Source organism: Coregonus lavaretus (genome assembly GCF_964263955.1).
Source record: "Coregonus lavaretus genome assembly, chromosome: 5".
In the NCBI taxonomy this organism is placed as follows: domain Eukaryota; kingdom Metazoa; phylum Chordata; class Actinopteri; order Salmoniformes; family Salmonidae; genus Coregonus; species Coregonus lavaretus.
Genome location: NC_139992.1, coordinates 455,028 through 477,368, shown reverse-complemented (window position 1 = coordinate 477,368; position 22,341 = coordinate 455,028). Strand labels below are relative to the sequence as shown.

The 22,341-nt window shown below is 44.1% G+C and overlaps 1 protein-coding gene across 1 annotated transcript in view; it reads right to left on the bottom strand.

Annotated features, from left to right (window-relative positions):
• The window catches only part of bmpr2b (bone morphogenetic protein receptor, type II b (serine/threonine kinase)), a 156,979-nt gene extending 134,840 nt beyond the window's left edge, over positions 1-22,139 (bottom strand). Inside the window, exon 1 of the mRNA XM_084161018.1 lies at positions 21,305-22,139. Within this exon, the coding sequence (XP_084017144.1) occupies positions 21,305-21,365 (61 nt within the window). The 5' untranslated portion in view covers positions 21,366-22,139. The remainder of the gene's footprint in view (positions 1-21,304) is intronic.
• Positions 22,140-22,341: the final 202 nt, after the last annotated feature.

The following is a 22,341-nucleotide window of genomic DNA, read 5'->3' as shown; positions in this document are numbered from 1 at the left end:
AGATGTAGCTATCTATATAAAGCCCATAGACGTAGCTATCTATATAAAGCCCATAGATGTAGCTATCTATATAAAGCCCATAGACGTAGCTATCTATATAAAGCCCATAGACGTAGCTATCTATATAAAGCCCATAGACGTAGCTATCTATATAAAGCCCATAGACGTAGCTATCTATATAAAGCCCATAGACGTAGCTATCTATATAAAGCCCATAGACGTAGCTATCTATATAAAGCCCATAGATGTAGCTATCTATATAAAGCCCATAGATGTAGCTATCTATATAAAGCCCATAGACGTAGCTATCTATATAAAGCCCATAGACGTAGCTATCTATATAAAGCCCATAGACGTAGCTATCTATATAAAGCCCATAGATGTAGCTATCTATATAAAGCCCATAGACGTAGCTAGCTATATAAAGCCCATAGACGTAGCTATCTATATAAAGCCCATAGACGTAGCTATCTATATAAAGCCCATAGACGTAGCTATCTATATAAAGCCCATAGACGTAGCTATCTATATAAAGCCCATAGACGTAGCTATCTATATAAAGCCCATAGACGTAGCTATCTATATAAAGCCCATAGACGTAGCTATCTATATAAAGCCAATAGACGTAGCTATCTATATAAAGCCCATAGACGTAGCTAGCTATATAAAGCCCATAGACGTAGCTATCTATATAAAGCCCATAGACGTAGCTATCTATATAAATCCCATAGACGTAGCTATCTATATAAAGCCCATAGACGTAGCTATCTATATAAAGCCCATAGACGTAGCTATCTATATAAAGCCCATAGACGTAGCTAGCTATATAAAGCCCATAGACGTAGCTAGCTATATAAAGCCCATAGACGTAGCTATCTATATAAAGCCCATAGACGTAGCTAGCTATATAAAGCCCATAGACGTAGCTATCTATATAAAGCCCATAGACGTAGCTAGCTATATAAAGCCCATAGACGTAGCTAGCTATATAAAGCCCATAGACGTAGCTATCTATATAAAGCCCATAGACGTAGCTATCTATATAAAGCCCATAGACGTAGCTATCTATATAAAGCCCATAGACGTAGCTAGCTATATAAAGCCCATAGACGTAGCTATCTATATAAAGCCCATAGACGTAGCTATCTATATAAAGCCCATAGACGTAGCTATCTATATAAAGCCCATAGACGTAGCTATCTATATAAAGCCCATAGACGTAGCTATCTATATAAAGCCCATAGACGTAGCTATCTATATAAAGCCCATAGACGTAGCTATCTATATAAAGCCAATAGACGTAGCTATCTATATAAAGCCCATAGACGTAGCTATCTATATAAAGCCCATAGACGTAGCTATCTATATAAAGCCCATAGACGTAGCTATGCTCTCTTGGGTAAATAAATTAAACAAGCTTCAGTAATCTTTTGGACTGTATTACTCTACTGTATTATATGGACTGGAATTACGCACCTCGTTCAAACCATGAAGCTGGGAGAGATGCTGGTGCAGGACATGTGATGCTGGTGAAGGACATGTGATGCTGGTGCAGGACATGTGATGCTGGTTAAGGACATGTGATGCTGGTTAAGGACATGTGATGCTGGTGCAGGACATGTGATGCTGGTGCAGGACATGTGATGCTGGTGCAGGACATGTGATGCTGGTGCAGGACATGTGATGCTGGTGCAGGACATGTGATGCTGGTGCAGGACATGTGATGCTGGTTAAGGACATGTGATGCTGGTGCAGGACATGTGATGCTGGTTAAGGACATGTGATGCTGGTTAAGGACATGTGATGCTGGTTAAGGACATGTGATGCTGGTGCAGGACATGTGATGCTGGTGCAGGACATGTGATGCTGGTGCAGGACATGTGATGCTGGTACAGGACATGTGATGCTGGTGCAGGACATGCGGCCTACAAAGTTACAATTATGGCTAGCGAATTTCATTTGAAATGTTCAATATAATAATAGGGCCTATTTAAAAATGTTATGTCACAGGATAATAAATCCTCAAGCTGCTGGGACATTAGTGTCATAAGGGACTTCAGCTAAGTTTATCCTGACTGGACGAAAGACGCGAGGTCCTCATAAGGGACTTCAGCTAAGTGTACCCTGACTGGACAAAAGACGTGAGGTCCTCATAAGGGACTTCAGCTAAGTTTATCCTGACTGGACGAAAGACGTGAGGTCCTCATAAGGGACTTCAGCTAAGTTTATCCTGACTGGACGAAAGACGTGAGGTCCTCATAAGGGACTTCAGCTAAGTTTATCCTGACTGGACGAAAGACGTGAGGTCCTCATAAGGGACTTCAGCTAAGTTTATCCTGACTGGACGAAAGACGTGAGGTCCTCATAAGGGACTTCAGCTAAGTTTATCCTGACTGGACGAAAGACGTGAGGTCCTCATAAGGGACTTCAGCTAAGTTTATCCTGACTGGACGAAAGACGTGAGGTCCTCATAAGGGACTTCAGCTAAGTTTATCCTGACTGGACGAAAGACGTGAGGTCCTCATAAGGGACTTCAGCTAAGTTTATCCTGACTGGACGAAAGACGTGAGGTCCTCATAAGGGACTTCAGCTAAGTGTACCCTGACTGGACAAAAAGATGCGAGGTCCTCATAAGGGACTTCAGCTAAGTGTACCCTGAAAAGTTAAGAGTTTTGAATCATTTGTCCATAGAACATAATTCCAAGAGTCTTGATGATCATGCAGGTGCTTCCTGGTGCTTTATGGCAAACTTGAGTCAACATTTTGGACGACATGGTTCCCATGATGCCTGGTGAAAACCAAACACTGCATTCCACAGTAAGAACCTCATGCCAAAGGTCAAGCATGGTGGTGGTGGTGTGATGGTTTGGGGATGCTTTGCTGCCTCAGGACCTGGACGACTTGCCTTAATAGAAGGAACCATGAATTCTGCTCTGTATCAGAGAATTCTACAAGAGAATGTCAGACCATCCGTCTGTGAGCTGAAGCTGAAGCGCAGCTGGGTCATGCAGCAAGACAATGATCCAAAACACACAATCAAGTCTACATGAAAATGGCTAAAAAAGCAACACATTTGAAGATTTGGAATGGCCTTGTCAAAGTCCAGACCTAATCCCAACTGAAATGTTGTGCCAGGATTTGAAACTAGCAATTTATGCTTGAAAACCCACAAATGCCGCTGAGTTGAAGCAGTTCTGCATGGAAGAGTGTGTCAAAATTCCTCTACAGCGATGTGAGACTGATCAACAACTATAGGAAGCATTTGGTTGCAGTCATTGCAGCTAAAGGTGGCGCAACCAGTTATGCATATGTAAAAATGTATGCACACATGACTGTAAGTCGCTTTGGATAAAAGCGTCTGCTAAATGGCATATTATATTATTATTATTATTATTATATTGAGTGTAAGGGGGCAATTACTTTTTTCACACAGGGGAATTGGGTTTTGGATAACTTTGTTAATTAAATAAATAAAATAAGTATAATTTTTATTTTATTTTTGTAAACTCAGGTTCCCTTTATCTAATATCAGGTTTTGGTTGAAGATCTGATAACATTCAATATAACAAATATGCAAAAATAGAGAAAATCAGAAAGGGGGCAAATACCTTTTCACAGCACTGTAAGTATTCAACCCCCTGAGCCAATACATGTTAGAATCACATTTGGCTGCGATTACAGCCGTGAGTCTTTCTCAGCGATTACAGCCGTGAGTCTTTCTCAGCGATTACAGCCGTGAGTCTTTCTCGGCGATTACAGCCGTGAGTCTTTCTCGGCGATTACAGCCGTGAGTCTTTCTCGGCGATTACAGCCGTGAGTCTTTCTCGGCGATTACAGCCGTGAGTCTTTCTCGGCGATTACAGCCGTGAGTCTTTCTCGGCGATTACAGCCGTGAGTCTTTCTCGGCGATTACAGCCGTGAGTCTTTCTCGGCGATTACAGCCGTGAGTCTTTCTCGGCGATTACAGCCGTGAGTCTTTCTAGGCGATTACAGCCGTGAGTCTTTCTCAGCGATTACAGCCGTGAGTCTTTCTCAGCGATTACAGCCGTGAGTCTTTCTCAGCGATTACAGCCGTGAGTCTTTCTCAGCGATTACAGCCGTGAGTCTTTCTCAGCGATTACAGCCGTGAGTCTTTCTCAGCGATTACAGCCGTGAGTCTTTCTCAGCGATTACAGCCGTGAGTCTTTCTCAGCGATTACAGCCGTGAGTCTTTCTCAGCGATTACAGCCGTGAGTCTTTCTCGGCAAGTCTCTAAGAGCTTTGCACACCTCGATTGTGCAACATTACCCATTATTCTTTTAAAAATTATTCAACCTCTGTCAAATTGGTTGTTGATCATTGCTAGACAACCATTTTCAGGTCTTGCCATATATTTTCAAGTCGATTTAAGTCAAAACTGTAACTCGGACACTCAGAAACATTCACTGTCTTCTTGGTAAGCAACTCCAGTCTAGATTTGGCCTTGTGTTTTAGGTTATTATCTTGCTGAAAAGTGAATTAATCTTAAAGTGTCTGGTGGAAAGCAGACTGAACCAGGTTTTCCTCTAGGATTTTGCCTGTGATTAGCTCCAATCCATTTCTTTGTTAATCCTGAAAAACTCCCCAGTCCTTAACAATTACAAGCATAGCCATAACATGATGCAGGCACAACTATGCTTGAAAATATAGAGAGTGGTACTCAGTAATGTGTTGTATTGGATTTGCCCCAAACATAACACTTTGTATCCAAGACAAAAAGTTAATTACTTTGCCACATTTTTTGCAGTGCCTTGTTGCACTGCCTTGTTGCAAACAGGATGCATGTTTTGGAAAATTGTCATTCTGTCAATTAGGTTAGTATTGTGGAGTAACTACAATGTTGTTGATCCATCCTCAGTTTTCTCCTATCACAGCCATTCAACTCTAACTGTTTTAAGTCACCGTTGGCCTCGGTGAAATCCCTGAGCGGTTTCCTTCCTCTCCGGCAACTAAGTTAGGAAGGACGCCTGTATCTTTGCAGTGTTGGGTGTATTGATAAACCATCCAAAGTGTAATTAATAACTTCACCATGCTCAAAGGGATATTCAATGTCTCCTTTTTGTTTTGTTCTACCCATCTACCAATACAGTTGAAGTCAGAAGTTTACATAAACTTAGGTTGGAGTCATTAAAACTCGTTTTTCAACCACTCCACAAAGGTTTGGACATCTACTTTGTGCATTACACAAGTAATTTTTCCAGCAATTGTTTACAGACAGATTATTTCACTTATAATTCACTGAATCACAATTCCAGTGGGTCAGAAGTTTACATACACTAAGTTGACTGTGCCTTTAAACAGCTTGGAAAATTCCAGAAAATGATGTCATGGCTTTAGAAGCTTCTGATAGGCTAATTGACATCATTTGAGTCAATTGGAGGTGTACCTGTGGATGTATTTCAAGTCCTACCTTCAAACTCAGTACCTCTTTGCTTGACATCATGGGAAAATCAAAAGAAATCAGCCAAGACCTCAGAAAAAAATTTGTAGACCTCCACAAGTCTGGTTCATCCTTGGGAGCAATTTCCAAACGCCTGAAGGTACCACGTTCATCTGAACAAACAATAATACACAAGTATAAACACCATGGGACCACGCAGCCGTCTTACCGCTCAGGATGGAGATGCGTTCTGTCTCCTACAGATGAACGTACTTTGGTGCGAAAAGTGCTAATCAATCCCAGAACAACAGCAAAGATGATGCTGGAGGAAACAGGTACAAAAGTATCTACAGAACTAAGAACAGATATAGCCCCTGGTTCTCCTCAGACTTGACTGCCCTTGACCAGCACAAAAACATCCTGTGGCACACTGCATTAGCATCAAATAGCCCCCGCGATATGCAACTTTTCAGGGAAGTTAGGAACCAATATACACAAGCAGTTAGGAAAGCAAAGGCTAACTTTTTCAAACAGAAATTTGCATCCTGTAGCTAACTCCAAAAAGTTTTGGGACACTGTAAAGTCCATGGAGAATAAGAGCACCTCCTCCCAGCTGCCCACTGCACTGAGGCTAGGAAACACTATCACCACCGATAAATCTACAATAATCGAGAATTTCAAAAAGCATTTTGCTACGGCTGGCCATGCTTTCCACCTGGCTACCACTACCCCGGCCACCAGCTCTGCACCCTCCGCCGCAACTTGCCCATGCCCCCCCCGCTTCTCCTTCACCCAAATTCAGATAGCTGATGTTCTGAAAGAGCTGCAAAATCTGGACCCCTACAAATCATCTGGGCTAGACAATCTGGACCCTTTCTTTCTAAAACTACCCGCCGAAATTGTCGCAACCCCTATTACTAGCCTGTTCAACCTCTCTTTCGTAACGTCTGAGATCCCCAGAGATTGGAAAGCTGCCGCAGTCATCCCTCTTCAAAGGGGGTGACACTCTAGATCCAAACTGTTACAGACCTATATCCATCCTGCCCTGCCTTTCGAAAGTTTTTGAAAGCCAAGTTAACAAACAGATCACCGACCATTTCGAATCCCACCGTACCTTCTCCGCTATGCAATCCGGTTTCCGAGCTGGTCATGGGTGCACTTCAGCCACACTCAAGGTCCTATACGATATTATAACCGCGATCGATAATAGACAGTACTGTGCAGCCGTCTTCATCGACCTGGCCAAGGCTTTCGACTCTGTCAACCACCGCATTCTTATTGGCAGACTAAATAGCCTTGGTTTCTCAAATGACTGCCTCGCCTGGTTCACCAACTACTTCTCAGATAGAGTTCAATGTGTCAAATCAGAGGGCCTGTTGTCTGGACCTCTGGCTGTCTCTATGGGGGTGCCACAGGGTTCAATTCTCGGGCCGACTCTTTTCTCTGTGTATATCAATGATGTCGCTCTTGCTGCTGGTGACTCTCAGATCCACCTCTACGCAGACGACACCATTTTTTATCCATCTGGCCCTTCATTGGACACTGTGTTAACAAACCTCCAAACGAGCTTCAATGCCATACAACACTCCTTCCGTAGCCTCCAACTGCTCTTAAACGCTAGTAAAACTAAATGCATGCTCTTCAATCGAAAGCTGCTGGCACCCGCCCGCCCGACTAGAATCACTACTCTCGACGGGTCTGACAACTACAAATACCTAGGTGTCTGGTTAGACTGTAAACTATCCTTCCAGACTCACATTAAGCATCTCCAATCCAAAGTTAAATCTAGAATCGGCTTCCTATTTTGCAACAAAGCCTCCTTCACTCATGCTGCCAAACATGCCCTCGTAAAACTGACTATCCTACCGATCCTTGACTTCGGCGATGTCATTTACAAAATAGCCTCCAACACTCTACTCAGCAAATTGGATGTAGTCTATCACAGTGCCATCCGTTTTGTCACCAAAGCCCCATATACTACCCACCACTGTGACCTGTACGCTCTTGTTGGCTGGTCCCCTCACTACATATTCGTCGCCAAACCCACTGGCTCCAGGCCATCTATAAATCACTGCTAGGCAAATCCCTGCCTTATCTTAGCTCATTGGTCACCATAGCAACACCCACCCGTAGTCTGCGCTCCAGCAGGTATATCTCACTGGTCATCCCCAAAGCCAACACCTCCTTTGGCCGCCATTCCTTCCAGTTCTCTGCTGCCAATGACTGGAACGAATTGCAAAAATCTCTGAAGCTGGAGACACTTATCTCCCTCACTAACTATAAGCATCAGCTGTCAGAGCACCTTACCGATCACTGCACCTGTACACAGCCCATCTGAAATTAGCCCACCCAACTACCTCATCCCCATATTGTTATTTATTTTGCTAATTTGCACCCCAGTATCTCTATTTGCACATCATCTTCTGCACATCTATCATTCCAGTGTTAATACTAAATTGTAATTATTTTGCACTATGGCCTATTTATTGCCTTACCTCCATAACTTGCTACATTTGCACACACTGTATATATATTTTCTGTTGTATTTTTGACTTTATGTTTTGTTTACCCCGTATGTAACTCTGTGTTGTTGTTTTTAATCGCACTGCTTTGCTTTATCTTGGCCAGGTCGCAGTTGTAAATGAGAACTTGTTCTCAACTGGCTTACCTGGTGAAATAAAATAAATAAAAAACATAAAAGTATCTATATCCACAGTAAAACGAGTCCTATATCGACATAACCTGAAAGGCCGCTCAGCAAGGAAGAAGCCACTGCTCCAAAACCGCCATAGAAAAGCCAGACTACGGTTTGCAACTGCACATGGGGACGAAGATCGTACTTTTTGGAGAAATGTCCTCTGATCTGATGAAACAAAAATAGAACTGTTTGGCCATAATGATCATCGTTATGTTTGGAGAAAAAAGGGGGTTGCTTGCAAGCTGAAGAACACCATCCCAACTGTGAAGCACGGGGGTGGCAGCATCATGCTGTGGGGGTGCTTTGCTGCAGGAGGGACTGGTGCACTTCACAAAATAGATGGCATCATGAGGAAGGAAAATTATGTGGATATATTGAAGCAACATCTCAAGACATCAGCCAGGAAGTTAAAGCTTGGTCGCAAATGGGTCTTCCAAATGGACAATGACCCCAAGCATACTTCCAAAGTTGTGGCAAAATGTCTTAAGGACAACAAAGTCAAGGTATTGGAGTGGCCATCACAAAGCACTGACCTCAAACCTATAGAAAGCGCGTCCAGACTTTACAGAGGATTAAAAGCCTTGGAAGAAACTGTTCCTCATCTCCAAGGTTTCATATAAGGGCAGTGTACAATGCTGAATGGCTGCACAGAGCTGTAAATAAACTAACATTACACTGTAAATTGAGCAGAGGATGAGATTCTCAGATCTCTAATCACAAGGTACCTTTCTCTCTCTCTCAATTCAATTTCAATTTAAGGGTTTTATTGGCATGGGAAACGTATGTTAACATTGCCAAAGCAAGTGAAGTAGATAATAAACAAAAGTGAAATAAACAATAAATATTAACAGTAAACATTACACTCAGAAGTTTCAAAAGAATAAAGACATTTCAAATGTCATATTATGTCTATGGGCCAAAATTCACCCAACTTATTGTGGGAAGCTTGTGGAAGGCTACCCGAAACGTTTGACCCAAGTTAAACAATTTAAAGGCAATGCTACCAAATACTAATTGAGTGTATGTAAACTTCTGACCCACTGAGAATGTGATGAAAGAAATAAAAGCTGAATAAATAATTCTCTCTACTATTATTCTGACATTTCACATTCTTAAAATAAAATGGTGATCCTAACTGACCTAAGGCAGGGAATTTTTACTAGGATTAAATGTCAGGAATTGTGAAAAACTGAGTTTAAATGTATTTGGCTAAGGTGTATGTAAACTTCAGACTTCAACTGTAAGTGCCCTTCTTTGCGAGGCATTGGAAAACCTCCATGGTCTTTGAGGTGGAATCTGTGTTTGAAATTCACTGCTCGACTTGACGGACCTTACGGAACATTTTATGTGTGGGGTACAGAGATGAGGTAGTCATTCAAAAATAATGTTAAACACTATTATTGCAAACAGAGTGAGTTCATGCAGCTTATTATGTGACTTGTTAGGAAAATTATTACTCCTGAACTTATTTAGGCTTGCCATAACAAAGGGGTTGAATACTTAATGACAAGATATTTCAGCTTTTAATCTTTTATTAATTTGTAAACATTTCTAAAAAACCTTCCACTTTGTCATTATGGGGTATTGTGTGTAGGTCAGTGCCAAAAAACTCAATATAATCAATTTTAAATTCAGGCTGTAACACAACAAAATGTGGAAAAAGTCAAGGGGTGTGAATACTTTCTGAAGACACTGTATGTGTAAGTGGGCCACACATTTAAGTTGAAATCTATACAACATATGCATGACAAAAGTGAAGTTTTTATTTTGAGTAACAACAATCCTTGTTTTGAAATGAATCCACTGATCTGTCCGATATCATATAATTGAGCTGTAACTAATGCTGTCTGTCTCTAGTTCATTCTCTGTTGAGAACTGCCATGGTTTCTCTATAGCCTGGCTGAAGGCAGCTGGGAGGAGAGCCATGGACTGACAGTGGCAGACAGCCAAACAGCATGGCGACAGCCTTTCAGTTTGTTTGTTTGTGTGAGAGTGAGTGAGAGTGAGAGTGAGTGTGTGTGTGTGAACTACGAATGTAGTTTGAGGAGTAAGCGAGGTAACTTTGGTCAACTCTGAGTTCAACTTGGGATAACCGGTACCACGAAAGTGGCTCACCTTTTAGCCAGGTACATTTCTATGGCAACAAAACCTTCAGATCTAACCTGCACCGGGGCAGGCTAACCCAGGGCTCACTACATTTATCCTAAATCAAGTGTCGGAGCTGCGAGTTGAGGACTAATGAAATCTGATTCCCTCCCTCTCGCAAAGATTGCGTCATCATCCACTTAATTTGAGGAAGACAACTGATGAAATATTTTTATTAATCAAATGTGTTTCTGTGTGTTAAAACAATTGTAACGTTAAAATATTACACATTTAGTAACGACACATTTGAAACTTCATGCACAGTAAAAGTTTTGTATGACGTAATCCAATGATGTTATGGATAGGAGAAAGGGGTGTTGATAACCATACCGAAGTAATAAAATACAGACTGCACTTCTAAAAGTCTATTTCACACCACAGCCTGATGAATTTGCAAGATAACTTTTCTTTCATTTTGATTTCGGCACAAATTAACATGTGGCACTGACTTGCCCATGGATTACTGTTTCAGCATTGTCTCAATGAAGAGTTCGGTGTTCGACTAGCCACGTGCGACATGCACGAACAGTTACAAGCCTGCTAGAGTTAGCGGAAGGCGGACAAGCAATATCCACCGTCGTAGTACGGATGAAGCCTGAACTGGAATGTGAAGCTAACTGAAGCTGGCTAGCTTTAGAAAACCCTGAGTATATCTAGCTTGCTTCGTGGCATACCCCTCAGGCCAGACTGAATAATACATTGACACAGATGGACAAGCAGTTTCATTTAGGGTGCGTTTGTAAATTCGGTCTGGCTAGCTACTCCGATTTCAGAGCGCTCTCTTCTGAGTGTGCCAGAGCGCAGAATAACTGATGAATTTACGAACGCTCAACACCCATTGAATATGGCCAGTGTAAGTAAACGGTGGCAAAAAAGCGTAATTAAATTGTTGCCAGCAGCACAGTTGCAGTCACCAACGCTCTGGATAACATAGAAACAGCCTAACCAGCTCTGCTAGGGCGAGTAAAATGGTCAGAGTGAGCTGTTCTCTCATTTGTGTCTGGAAGTAGCTAGCAAGCTAGTCAACTTTAGCCAGTTAGCTTGACTGCCATTGTGAGGTCAGAACGCTGGGATCAACCCTACTCCAGTGACAGAGCGTCCAGTGACAGAGCGTCCAGTGACAGAGCGTCCAGTGACAGAGCGTCCAGTGACAGAGCTTCCAGTGACAGAGCGTCCAGTGACAGAGCGTCCAGTGACAGAGCGTCCAGTGACAGAGCTTCCAGTGACAGAGCTTCCAGTGACAGAGCTTCCAGTGACAGAGCGTCCAGTGACAGAGCGTCCAGTGACAGAGCTTCCAGTGACAGAGCGTCCAGTGAAAGAGCGTCCAGTGACAGAGCGTCCAGTGACAGAGCTTCCAGTGACAGAGTGCGCTCTGAACGCTCAGAGAGCAAAACGCTCTGAATTCATAGACGGACAATATGACAATGCTCTGAATTTATTAATGCCCAGAGCACTCTGGCACTCCAGAGTGAATTTACGAACACACCCTTAGTGCCATCATGCAGCAGGAACTAAACAGCTGTTTATTCGGAACAATAAGCCAATCTGTTATGTAGAGATAGAAGAGGAAGGGTAGAGAGCAGTCTATATAGACTACAGTACTGTTCGGTAGAGGGCAGTCTATATAGACTACAGTACTGTCCGGTAGAGGGCAGTCTGTATAGACTACAGTACTGTCCGGTAGAGGGCAGTCTGTATAGACTACAGTACTGTCTGGTAGAGGGCAGTCTGTATAGACTACAGTACTGTCTGGTAGAGGGCAGTCTGTATAGACTACAGTACTGTCCGGTAGAGGGCAGTCTGTATAGACTACAGTACTGTCCGGTAGAGGGCAGTCTGTATAGACTACAGTACTGTCTGGTAGAGGGCAGTCTGTATAGACTACAGTACTGTCCGGTAGAGGGCAGTCTGTATAGACTACAGTACTGTCCGGTAGAGGGCAGTCTGTATAGACTACAGTACTGTCTGGTAGAGGGCAGTCTATATAGACTACAGTACTGTCCGGTAGAGGGCAGTCTATATAGACTACAGTACTGTCTGGTAGAGGGCAGTCTGTATAGACTACAGTACTGTCTGGTAGAGGGCAGTCTATATAGACTACAGTACTGTCCGGTAGAGGGCAGTCTATATAGACTACAGTACTGTCCGGTAGAGGGCAGTCTATATAGACTACAGTACTGTCTGGTAGAGGGCAGTCTGTATAGACTACAGTACTGTCCGGTAGAGGGCAGTCTGTATAGACTACAGTACTGTCCGGTAGAGGGCAGTCTATATAGACTACAGTACTGTCCGGTAGAGGGCAGTCTATATAGACTACAGTACTGTCTGGTAGAGGGCAGTCTGTATAGACTACAGTACTGTCCGGTAGAGGGCAGTCTATATAGACTACAGTACTGTCTGGTAGAGGGCAGTCTATATAGACTACAGTACTGTCTGGTAGAGGGCAGTCTGTATAGACTACAGTACTGTCTGGTAGAGGGCAGTCTATATAGACTACAGTACTGTCCGGTAGAGAGCAGTCTATATAGACTACAGTACTGTCTGGTAGAGGGCAGTCTGTATAGACTACAGTACTGTCTGGTAGAGGGCAGTCTATATAGACTACAGTACTGTCTGGTAGAGGGCAGTCTGTATAGACTACAGTACTGTCTGGTAGAGGGCAGTCTGTATAGACTACAGTACTGTCTGGTAGAGAGCAGTCTATATAGACTACAGTACTGTCTGGTAGAGGGCAGTCTGTATAGACTACAGTACTGTCCGGTAGAGTGCAGTCTGTATAGACTACAGTACTGTCCGGTAGAGGGCAGTCTATATAGACTACAGTACTGTCTGGTAGAGGGCAGTCTATATAGACTACAGTACTGTCTGGTAGTGGGCAGTCTGTATAGACTACAGTACTGTCTGGTAGAGGGCAGTCTATATAGACTACAGTACTGTCCGGTAGAGGGCAGTCTATATAGACTACAGTACTGTCCGGTAGAGGGCAGTCTATATAGACTACAGTACTGTCTGGTAGAGGGCAGTCTATATAGACTACAGTACTGTCCGGTAGAGGGCAGTCTATATAGACTACAGTACTGTCTGGTAGAGGGCAGTCTATATAGACTACAGTACTGTCCGGTAGAGGGCAGTCTATATAGACTACAGTACTGTCCGGTAGAGGGCAGTCTATATAGACTACAGTACTGTCCGGTAGAGGGCAGTCTATATAGACTACAGTACTGTCCGGTAGAGTGGCATAGTGCATAGACCAGCATTTCCCCTGTGAAAATCACATTTAAATGAGTGTGTGAAATGTGTCTGGGATGGGATAAGAACAGGCAGGACAGGGCAGGGGAGTCAGTCTGTTCAGCGCCAGCCAGCAGAAATAGTCAGCAGCGTCACCACAAGGGAATGTTTCTCCCCTCCCCCTCCCCCTCCCCCTCCCAGACACAGTCCTCCCCCCATAGAGCCAGAGGGAGACACCCCCTCTCCCTCCCAGACACAGTCCTCCCCCCATAGAGACAGAGGGAGACACCCCCTCTCCCTCCCAGACACAGTCCTCCCCCCATAGAGCAGGAGGGAGACATTGTTTAGTCTAAAGCCAGCAGCAGTGTCCTGTATACAGACCATTCCAGACCCTCCCTTCCTACGTACAAACAGATTACACTATCTGCATACAGAGACCCAGGTCCTCACAGCTTCCCGTATGTTACAGGGACAAGGTCTTATGTTGGATAATATTTTGAAGTCTTCGGACCAGTCAGTGCTTACGGTTCACAGTGTTTAGTGTGGTTGTAAGTGCTTGCAGAGCTGTCTACTTGTGTGTGTTAGGGCTGGGCGGTATCCCATATTTTACTATATACTGGTATTGATGCACAGACCGGGTTTTCAATGTTTGGTTTGTTTACATTTCCATTTACATCATTTAGCAGACGCTCTTATCCAGAGCCACTTACAAATTGGTGCATTCACCTTCAATGTGATACGCCACTCTGGGGTGTGTAATGTCCATCTCTCTCCTTCTCCTCAACCCCTGCCCCCTGTCACATCAAGCCCTGCCCCCCCGTCACACCAAGCCCTGCCCCCCGTCACACCAAGCCCTGCCCCCTGTCACACCAAGCCCTGCCCCCTGTCACACCAAGCCCTGCCCCCGACACACCAAGCCCTGCCCCCTGTCACATCAAGCCCTGCCCCCTGTCACACCAAGCCCTGCCCCCGTCACATCAAGCCCTGCCCCCGTCACACCAAGCCCTGCCCCCGTCACACCAAGCCCTGCCCCCTGTCACACCAAGCCCTGCCCCCCGTCACACCAAGCCCTGCCCCCTGTCACACCAAGCCCTGCCCCCTGTCACACCAAGCCCTGTCACACCAAGCCCTGCCCCCCGTCACACCAAGCCCTGCCCCCCGTCACACCAAGCCCTGCCCCCCGTCACACCAAGCCCTGCCCCCCGTCACACCAAGCCCTGCCCCCCGTCACACCAAGCCCTGCCCCTGTCACACCAAGCCCTGCCCCACCAAGCCCTGCCCCCTGTCACACCAAGCCCTGCCCCCCGTCACACCAAGCCCTGCCCCTGTCACACCAAGCCCTGCCCCCCGTCACACCAAGCCCTGCCCCACCAAGCCCTGCCCCCCGTCACACCAAGCCCTGCCCCCCGTCACACCAAGCCCTGCCCCCCGTCACATCAAGCCCTGCCCCCCGTCACATCAAGCCCTGCCCCCCGTCACACCAAGCCCTGCCCCCCGTCACACCAAGCCCTGCCCCCCGTCACACCAAGCCCTGCCCCCCGTCACACCAAGCCCTGCCCCCCCGTCACACCAAGCCCTGCCCCCCGTCACACCAAGCCCTGCCCCCCGTCACACCAAGCCCTGCCCCCCGTCACACCAAGCCCTGCCCCCCGTCACACCAAGCCCTGCCCCCCGTCACACCAAGCCCTGCCCCCCGTCACACCAAGCCCTGCCCCCCGTCACACCAAGCCCTGCCCCCCGTCACACCAAGCCCTGCCCCCCGTCACATCAAGCCCTGCCCCCCGTCACATCAAGCCCTGCCCCCCGTCACATCAAGCCCTGCCCCCCGTCACACCAAGCCCTGCCCCCCGTCACATCAAGCCCTGCCCCCCGTCACACCAAGCCCTGCCCCCCGTCACACCAAGCCCTGCCCCCTGTCACACCAAGCCCTGCCCCCCTGTCACACCAAGCCCTGCCCCCTGTCACACCAAGCCCTGCCCCCCTGTCACACCAAGCCCTGCCCCATGTCACTCACGGAGAGCAGTTGCCATGCCGTTCACTCCATCTGCGTGGTCAGATGCAACAAGATGTTGGTGACAACTATGCTGGTCCAAAAGGCATTTCAAGAGCTTCTACCCCCAAGCCATAAGACTCCTGAACAGCTAATCATGGCTACCCGGACTATTTGCACTGACCCCCCCCCCCCCCCCCCACTCACTATTTATTATCTATGCATAGTCACTTTACCCCTACCTACATCGACTAACCGGTGCCCCCGCACATTGACTCTGTACCGGTACCCCCCATATATAGCCTCCCTACTGTTATTTTATTTTACTGCAGCACTTTAATTATTTTAAAAAACAAATATTTTTCTTAAAACTTAATTGTTGGTTAAGGGCTTGTCAGTAAGCATTTCACTGTAAGGTCTACACCTGTTGTATTTGATTTGATTTGATTTCCACTTTGCATCTTAATTTAAATCCACAAACGTTCTAAACAGCTTCTACCCCCAAGCCATCAGACTACCAACTAGCTACCCGGACTATCTGAATGGAGCCCTTTTGCACTATTTTGACACATAACATACGCTGCTGCTACTGTCTATTATCTATCCTGTTGCCTAGTCACTTTACCCCTACCTACAGTATACTGCTGCTACTGTCTATTATCTATCCTGTTGTCTAGTCCCTTTACCCCTACCTACAGTATACTGCTGCTACTGTCTATTATCTATCCTGTTGTCTAGTCCCTTTACCCCTACCTACAGTATACTGCTGCTACTGTCTATTATCTATCCTGTTGCCTAGTCACTTTACCCCTACCTACAGTATACTGCTGCTACTGTCTATTATCTATCCTGTTGTCTAGTCACTTTACCCCTACCTACAGTATACTGCTGCTACTGTCTATTATCTATCCTGTTGTCTAGTCCCTTTACCCCTACCTACAGTATACTGCTGCTACTGTCTATTATCTATCCTGTTGTCTAGTCACTTTACCCCTACCTACAGTATACTGCTGCTACTGTCTATTATCTATCCTGTTGTCTAGTCACTTTACCCCTACCTACAGTATACTGCTGCTACTGTCTATTATCTATCCTGTTGTCTAGTCACTTTACCCCTACCTACAGTATACTGCTGCTACTGTCTATTATCTATCCTGTTGTCTAGTCACTTTACCCCTACCTACAGTATACTGCTGCTACTGTCTATTATCTATCCTGTTGTCTAGTCACTTTACCCCTACCTACAGTATACTGCTGCTACTGTCTTTTATCTATCCTGTTGTCTAGTCACTTTACCCCTACCTACAGTATACTGCTGCTACTGTCTATTATCTATCCTGTTGTCTAATCACTTTACCCCTACCTACAGTATACTGCTGCTACTGTCTATTATCTATCCTGTTGCCTAGTCACTTTACCCCTACCTACAGTATACTGCTGCTACTGTCTATTATCTATCCTGTTGTCTAGTCACTTTACCCCTACCTACAGTATACTGCTGCTACTGTCTATTATCTATCCTGTTGTCTAGTCCCTTTACCCCTACCTACAGTATACTGCTGCTACTGTCTATTATCTATCCTGTTGCCTAGTCACTTTACCCCTACCTACAGTATACTGCTGCTACTGTCTATTATCTATCCTGTTGTCTAGTCACTTTACCCCTACCTACAGTATACTGCTGCTACTGTCTATCTATCCTGTTGTCTAGTCACTTTACCCCTACCTACAGTATACTGCTGCTACTGTCTATTATCTATCCTGTTGCCTAGTCACTTTACCCCTACCTACAGTATACTGCTGCTACTGTCTATTATCTATCCTGTTGTCTAGTCCCTTTACCCCTACCTACAGTATACTGCTGCTACTGTCTATTATCTATCCTGTTGCCTAGTCACTTTACCCCTACCTACAGTATACTGCTGCTACTGTCTATTATCTATCCTGTTGTCTAGTCACTTTACCCCTACCTACAGTATACTGCTGCTACTGTCTATTATCTATCCTGTTGTCTAGTCACTTTACCCCTACCTACAGTATACTGCTGCTACTGTCTATTATCTATCCTGTTGTCTAGTCACTTTACCCCTACCTACAGTATACTGCTGCTACTGTCTATTATCTATCCTGTTGTCTAGTCACTTTACCCCTACCTACAGTATACTGCTGCTACTGTCTATTATCTATCCTGTTGTCTAGTCACTTTACCCCTACCTACAGTATACTGCTGCTACTGTCTATTATCTATCCTGTTGTCTAGTCACTTTACCCCTACCTACAGTATACTGCTGCTACTGTCTATTATCTATCCTGTTGTCTAGTCACTTTACCCCTACCTACAGTATACTGCTGCTACTGTCTATTATCTATCCTGTTGTCTAGTCACTTTACCCCTACCTACAGTATACTGCTGCTACTGTCTATTATCTATCCTGTTGTCTAATCACTTTACCCCTACCTACAGTATACTGCTGCTACTGTCTATTATCTATCCTGTTGCCTAGTCACTTTACCCCTACCTACAGTATACTGCTGCTACTGTCTATTATCTATCCTGTTGTCTAGTCACTTTACCCCTACCTACAGTATACTGCTGCTACTGTCTATTATCTATCCTGTTGTCTAGTCCCTTTACCCCTACCTACAGTATACTGCTGCTACTGTCTATTATCTATCCTGTTGTCTAGTCACTTTACCCCTACCTACAGTATACTGCTGCTACTGTCTATTATCTATCCTGTTGTCTAGTCCCTTTACCCCTACCTACAGTATACTGCTGCTACTGTCTATTATCTATCCTGTTGTCTAGTCCCTTTACCCCTACCTACAGTATACTGCTGCTACTGTCTATTATCTATCCTGTTGTCTAGTCACTTTACCCCTACCTACAGTATACTGCTGCTACTGTCTATTATCTATCCTGTTGCCTAGTCACTTTACCCCTACCTACAGTATACTGCTGCTACTGTCTATTATCTATCCTGTTGTCTAGTCACTTTACCCCTACCTAGTGTATACTGCTGCTACTGTCTATTATCTATCCTGTTGTCTAGTCACTTTACCCCTACCTACAGTATACTGCTGCTACTGCCTATTATCTATCCTGTTGTCTAGTCCCTTTACCCCTACCTACAGTATACTGCTGCTACTGTCTATTATCTATCCTGTTGTCTAGTCCCTTTACCCCTACCTACAGTATACTGCTGCTACTGTCTATTATCTATCCTGTTGTCTAGTCACTTTACCCCTACCTACAGTATACTGCTGCTACTGTCTATTATCTATCCTGTTGTCTAGTCCCTTTACCCCTACCTACAGTGCATTCAGAAAGTATTCAGACCCCTTGACTTTTTCCACATTTTGTTACGTTACAGCCTTATTCTAAAATTGATTAAATTGTTATTTTTCCCTCATCAATCTACACACAACACCCCATAATGACAAAGCAAAAACAGAAATATCATATTTCCATATTATTCAGACCCTTTCCTCAGTACTTTGTTGAAGCACTTTTGGCAGTGCCTAAATGACTAAAATCTAAAATGTAAATATTTGGGGAGTTTCTCCCATTCTTCTCTGCAGATCCTCTCAAGCTCTGTCAGGCGTCTGTAGTGACGCCTCTAGCACTGAGATGCAGTGCCTTAGACCGCTGCGCCACTCGGTCTGTAGTGACGCCTCTAGCACTGAGATGCAGTGCCTTAGACCGCTGCGCCACTCGGTCTGTAGTGACGCCTCTAGCACTGAGATGCAGTGCCTTAGACCGCTGCGCCACTCGGTCTGTAGTGACGCCTCTAGCACTGAGATGCAGTGCCTTAGACCGCTGCTCCACTCGGTCTGTAGTGACGCCTCTAGCACTGAGATGCAGTGCCTTAGACCGCTGCACCACTCGGGAGCCCAAAATCGAGTGGTCAGAACCTGGTAATATCAGGCTGTATAATGGGACATAAACCTAACAACTTCAATGGCTGATTCCACTGAACAGGGGATAATAAACATCACCAAATTCACTGGGAATACATTACATAGTACAAAGAAACAATACTACAAGTCGTAGCTCCATACTACTTGTCAGACATAGAGAACCGATACTGGCCGTATCCGAATACCCATGCTACCTACAGTATACTGCTGCTACTGTCTATCTATCCTGTCTATACTAAATAGTATGCGAAAAAATAATGTTTTATAGTATGTGAAAATTCTAATATAGTGCTCAGAATACGTAATCTAATGTGTGATTGCGTTGACTCTCGCCATTCGTTAATTTAGCTACAGCGCGTCAATTTATCTGATTATCAGCTGTTGTCAAACAAGTGAGTCGGAAAAGACGAGTGAATTCTACTACATCAAACGCCGAAATGATTGTGCAGTTTAAGTATAATAATAATAATAATAATAATAATAATAATAATAATAATAATAATAAAGTATGTAGTACGCTAGTACAGGTATTCGGACACAGCCACTGGTTTTTGGGGTGGGATTGGCGTGGGGTGTGGGGGGTCTGTGGGTGGCTTTTGACAATTTTGGGGGGATTCCTCATGTCTTACACATTGGTAGAAAAAAGTTTGGTCCAAATCGGATATTCGGTACTATATTTATTGAATAGTATATGAATCCTATAAATTCAAATGGCCAATTTGGATGCAATCAATTATCTTAATTTCTCAAGGGTCAAATTATGTTATATTTCAACAAAATAATGTTGCAGGAATGCTTATCTTATCTGTTTCTAACAGCAGAAACCGTTTCAGAACAATCTGAGATGGTGGGTGTCATGGCTTGCTGAAATTTTTTATTTTTTTATTTTATTTCACCTTTATTTAACCAGGTAAGCCAGTTGAGAACAAGTTCTCATTTACAACTGCGACCTGGCCAAGATAAAGCAAAGCAGTGTGATAAAAACAACACAGAGTTACATATGGGGTAAAACAAAACAAAGTCAAAAATACAACAGAAATGACCCAGCAACGGATTGTAACACCGGACAATATGATTTAACCAACATTAAACTGGTAGTTACCGGTGTGGCTATACAAAACGTTGCCAGAGGTTTTTCCAACTGACCTGGGTATTGGCGATAATATCTTCGTCCTCGATTCTTGGAAACAGGAGTCTCATAAAATGTCTGTGTCCAGTTGTAGGGGGTCCGTTTGAATTTAGAAAAATGCTCAGTTATTAAAATAAAAAATATGAGACTCCTGTTTCCAAGAATCGAGGACGAAGATATTATCGCCAATACCAGGTTAGTTGAAAAACCTCTGGCGACGTTTTGTATAGCCACACCGGTAACTACCAGTATAATGGTCCAAAACGTTTTGGTTAAATCACATTATCTAGGAACGACCCAGGTAATAGAATAGTCATTATAAACTGGGTGGTTGGAGCCCTGAATGCTGATTGGCTGACAGATGTGGTATATCAGACCGGATACCACAGGTATGACCAAAAAAAATGTACTGCTCTAACTACGTTGGTAACCAGTTTATAATAGCAATAAGGCACCTCTGGGGTTTGTGATATATGGCCAATATACCACGGTTAAGGGCTGTATCCAAGCACTCCGCATTGTGTTGTGCATAAGAAAAGCCCTTATCCATGGTATATTGGCCATATACCACACCCCTTCGGGCCTTATTGCTTAAATATATCCCATGAAAGCAGGCAAATTGTGAAATTGCAGTAACTACTACGCTATAGAAAGGAAGATGGTTAAGATATATCCATGAACTCAAACCTATTTTCCAATTACATCATATGGAAATGTATTTGTGTTTATGTATATGTATATTTATTTCATCGCATTAAGCAAAAACAGCGCAAGGCCAAGAAAGGTTAAACTTACCAGCGACCGGACCGAGGAGCAGGATGCCATACAGCCCCAATATTCGGCCCAGGACTGCCATGGCTGCTGGGGTTATTTGGGACGGGCGGTTTCTCCAAGAAGTTGTCGTTTTTTTCTTCTTCAATGAATTAATCCCACATAGTCCAAATCAAATACGATGGATGAATAAATGTCTTACAGTTTTAACAGTTGATATTCATGATTGTATCTAATCTTGATTGTCCAAACAGTGGGTCCCAGACAGTGCAAAAAAAAAAAATTTCGAAATAATCACAAGCTATTTATGAGCTAACAAAACAGCTAACGTTGTCTTTCTACTTTCTTATCAACTAGCTAGCTATTATTTTTGATTGACAAAACGTTTTAGTTCGACATCGAGTCTCTACTGTACCGGGCTACAGTAACGTTACCTACGTCTTCAGCCTTCTAACGTTAACATTATCTCATAACTAACTAGCTAACTAACTAGCATTCACGACCACAAAAAAAATAATACTTCGAAGCAACTAGTTAGCACGCTACTTATGATACGATTTTAAAATCCATGAAACGCAGCTAAAGTAACCTGACATTTCCCAAAGGCCAACTAGCTAGTTAGCTAACTAGACACAGGCGTATATTTAGTCTGGCTGGCACTGTCCTATGGATATATCTGGTCGGCGAGATAACCAGGCAGATTCTAGTCATTTAGCTAAGAGAGCTAGCAAACTGGTTTAAAAAAAAAACGGTCATCACAAAATTGATGCTCCAACTTGTTTAAAAAAGATATTCCGATGAAATCCGTTTGATATCCACCCGCAGACGACAGATCCTCTTCTGCCCCCCGGATGAAAACCTTTCGTGTAGAGTACAGGGGGAAGACTGCCTGGTCGGTCCAAAGAGCATGTGGCGATTTCACTCCCAAAAAAAGGGCCTTTAAATCGAAGACGAAAAAAATGGTTTATTTAAAAATGGTGCAGCATTCAAAACTAGATTTCCAGTAACCGTTGTACGTAGCTAGCATGTCAAATATTTTTTTTTTTTACTATTTCCCTTTT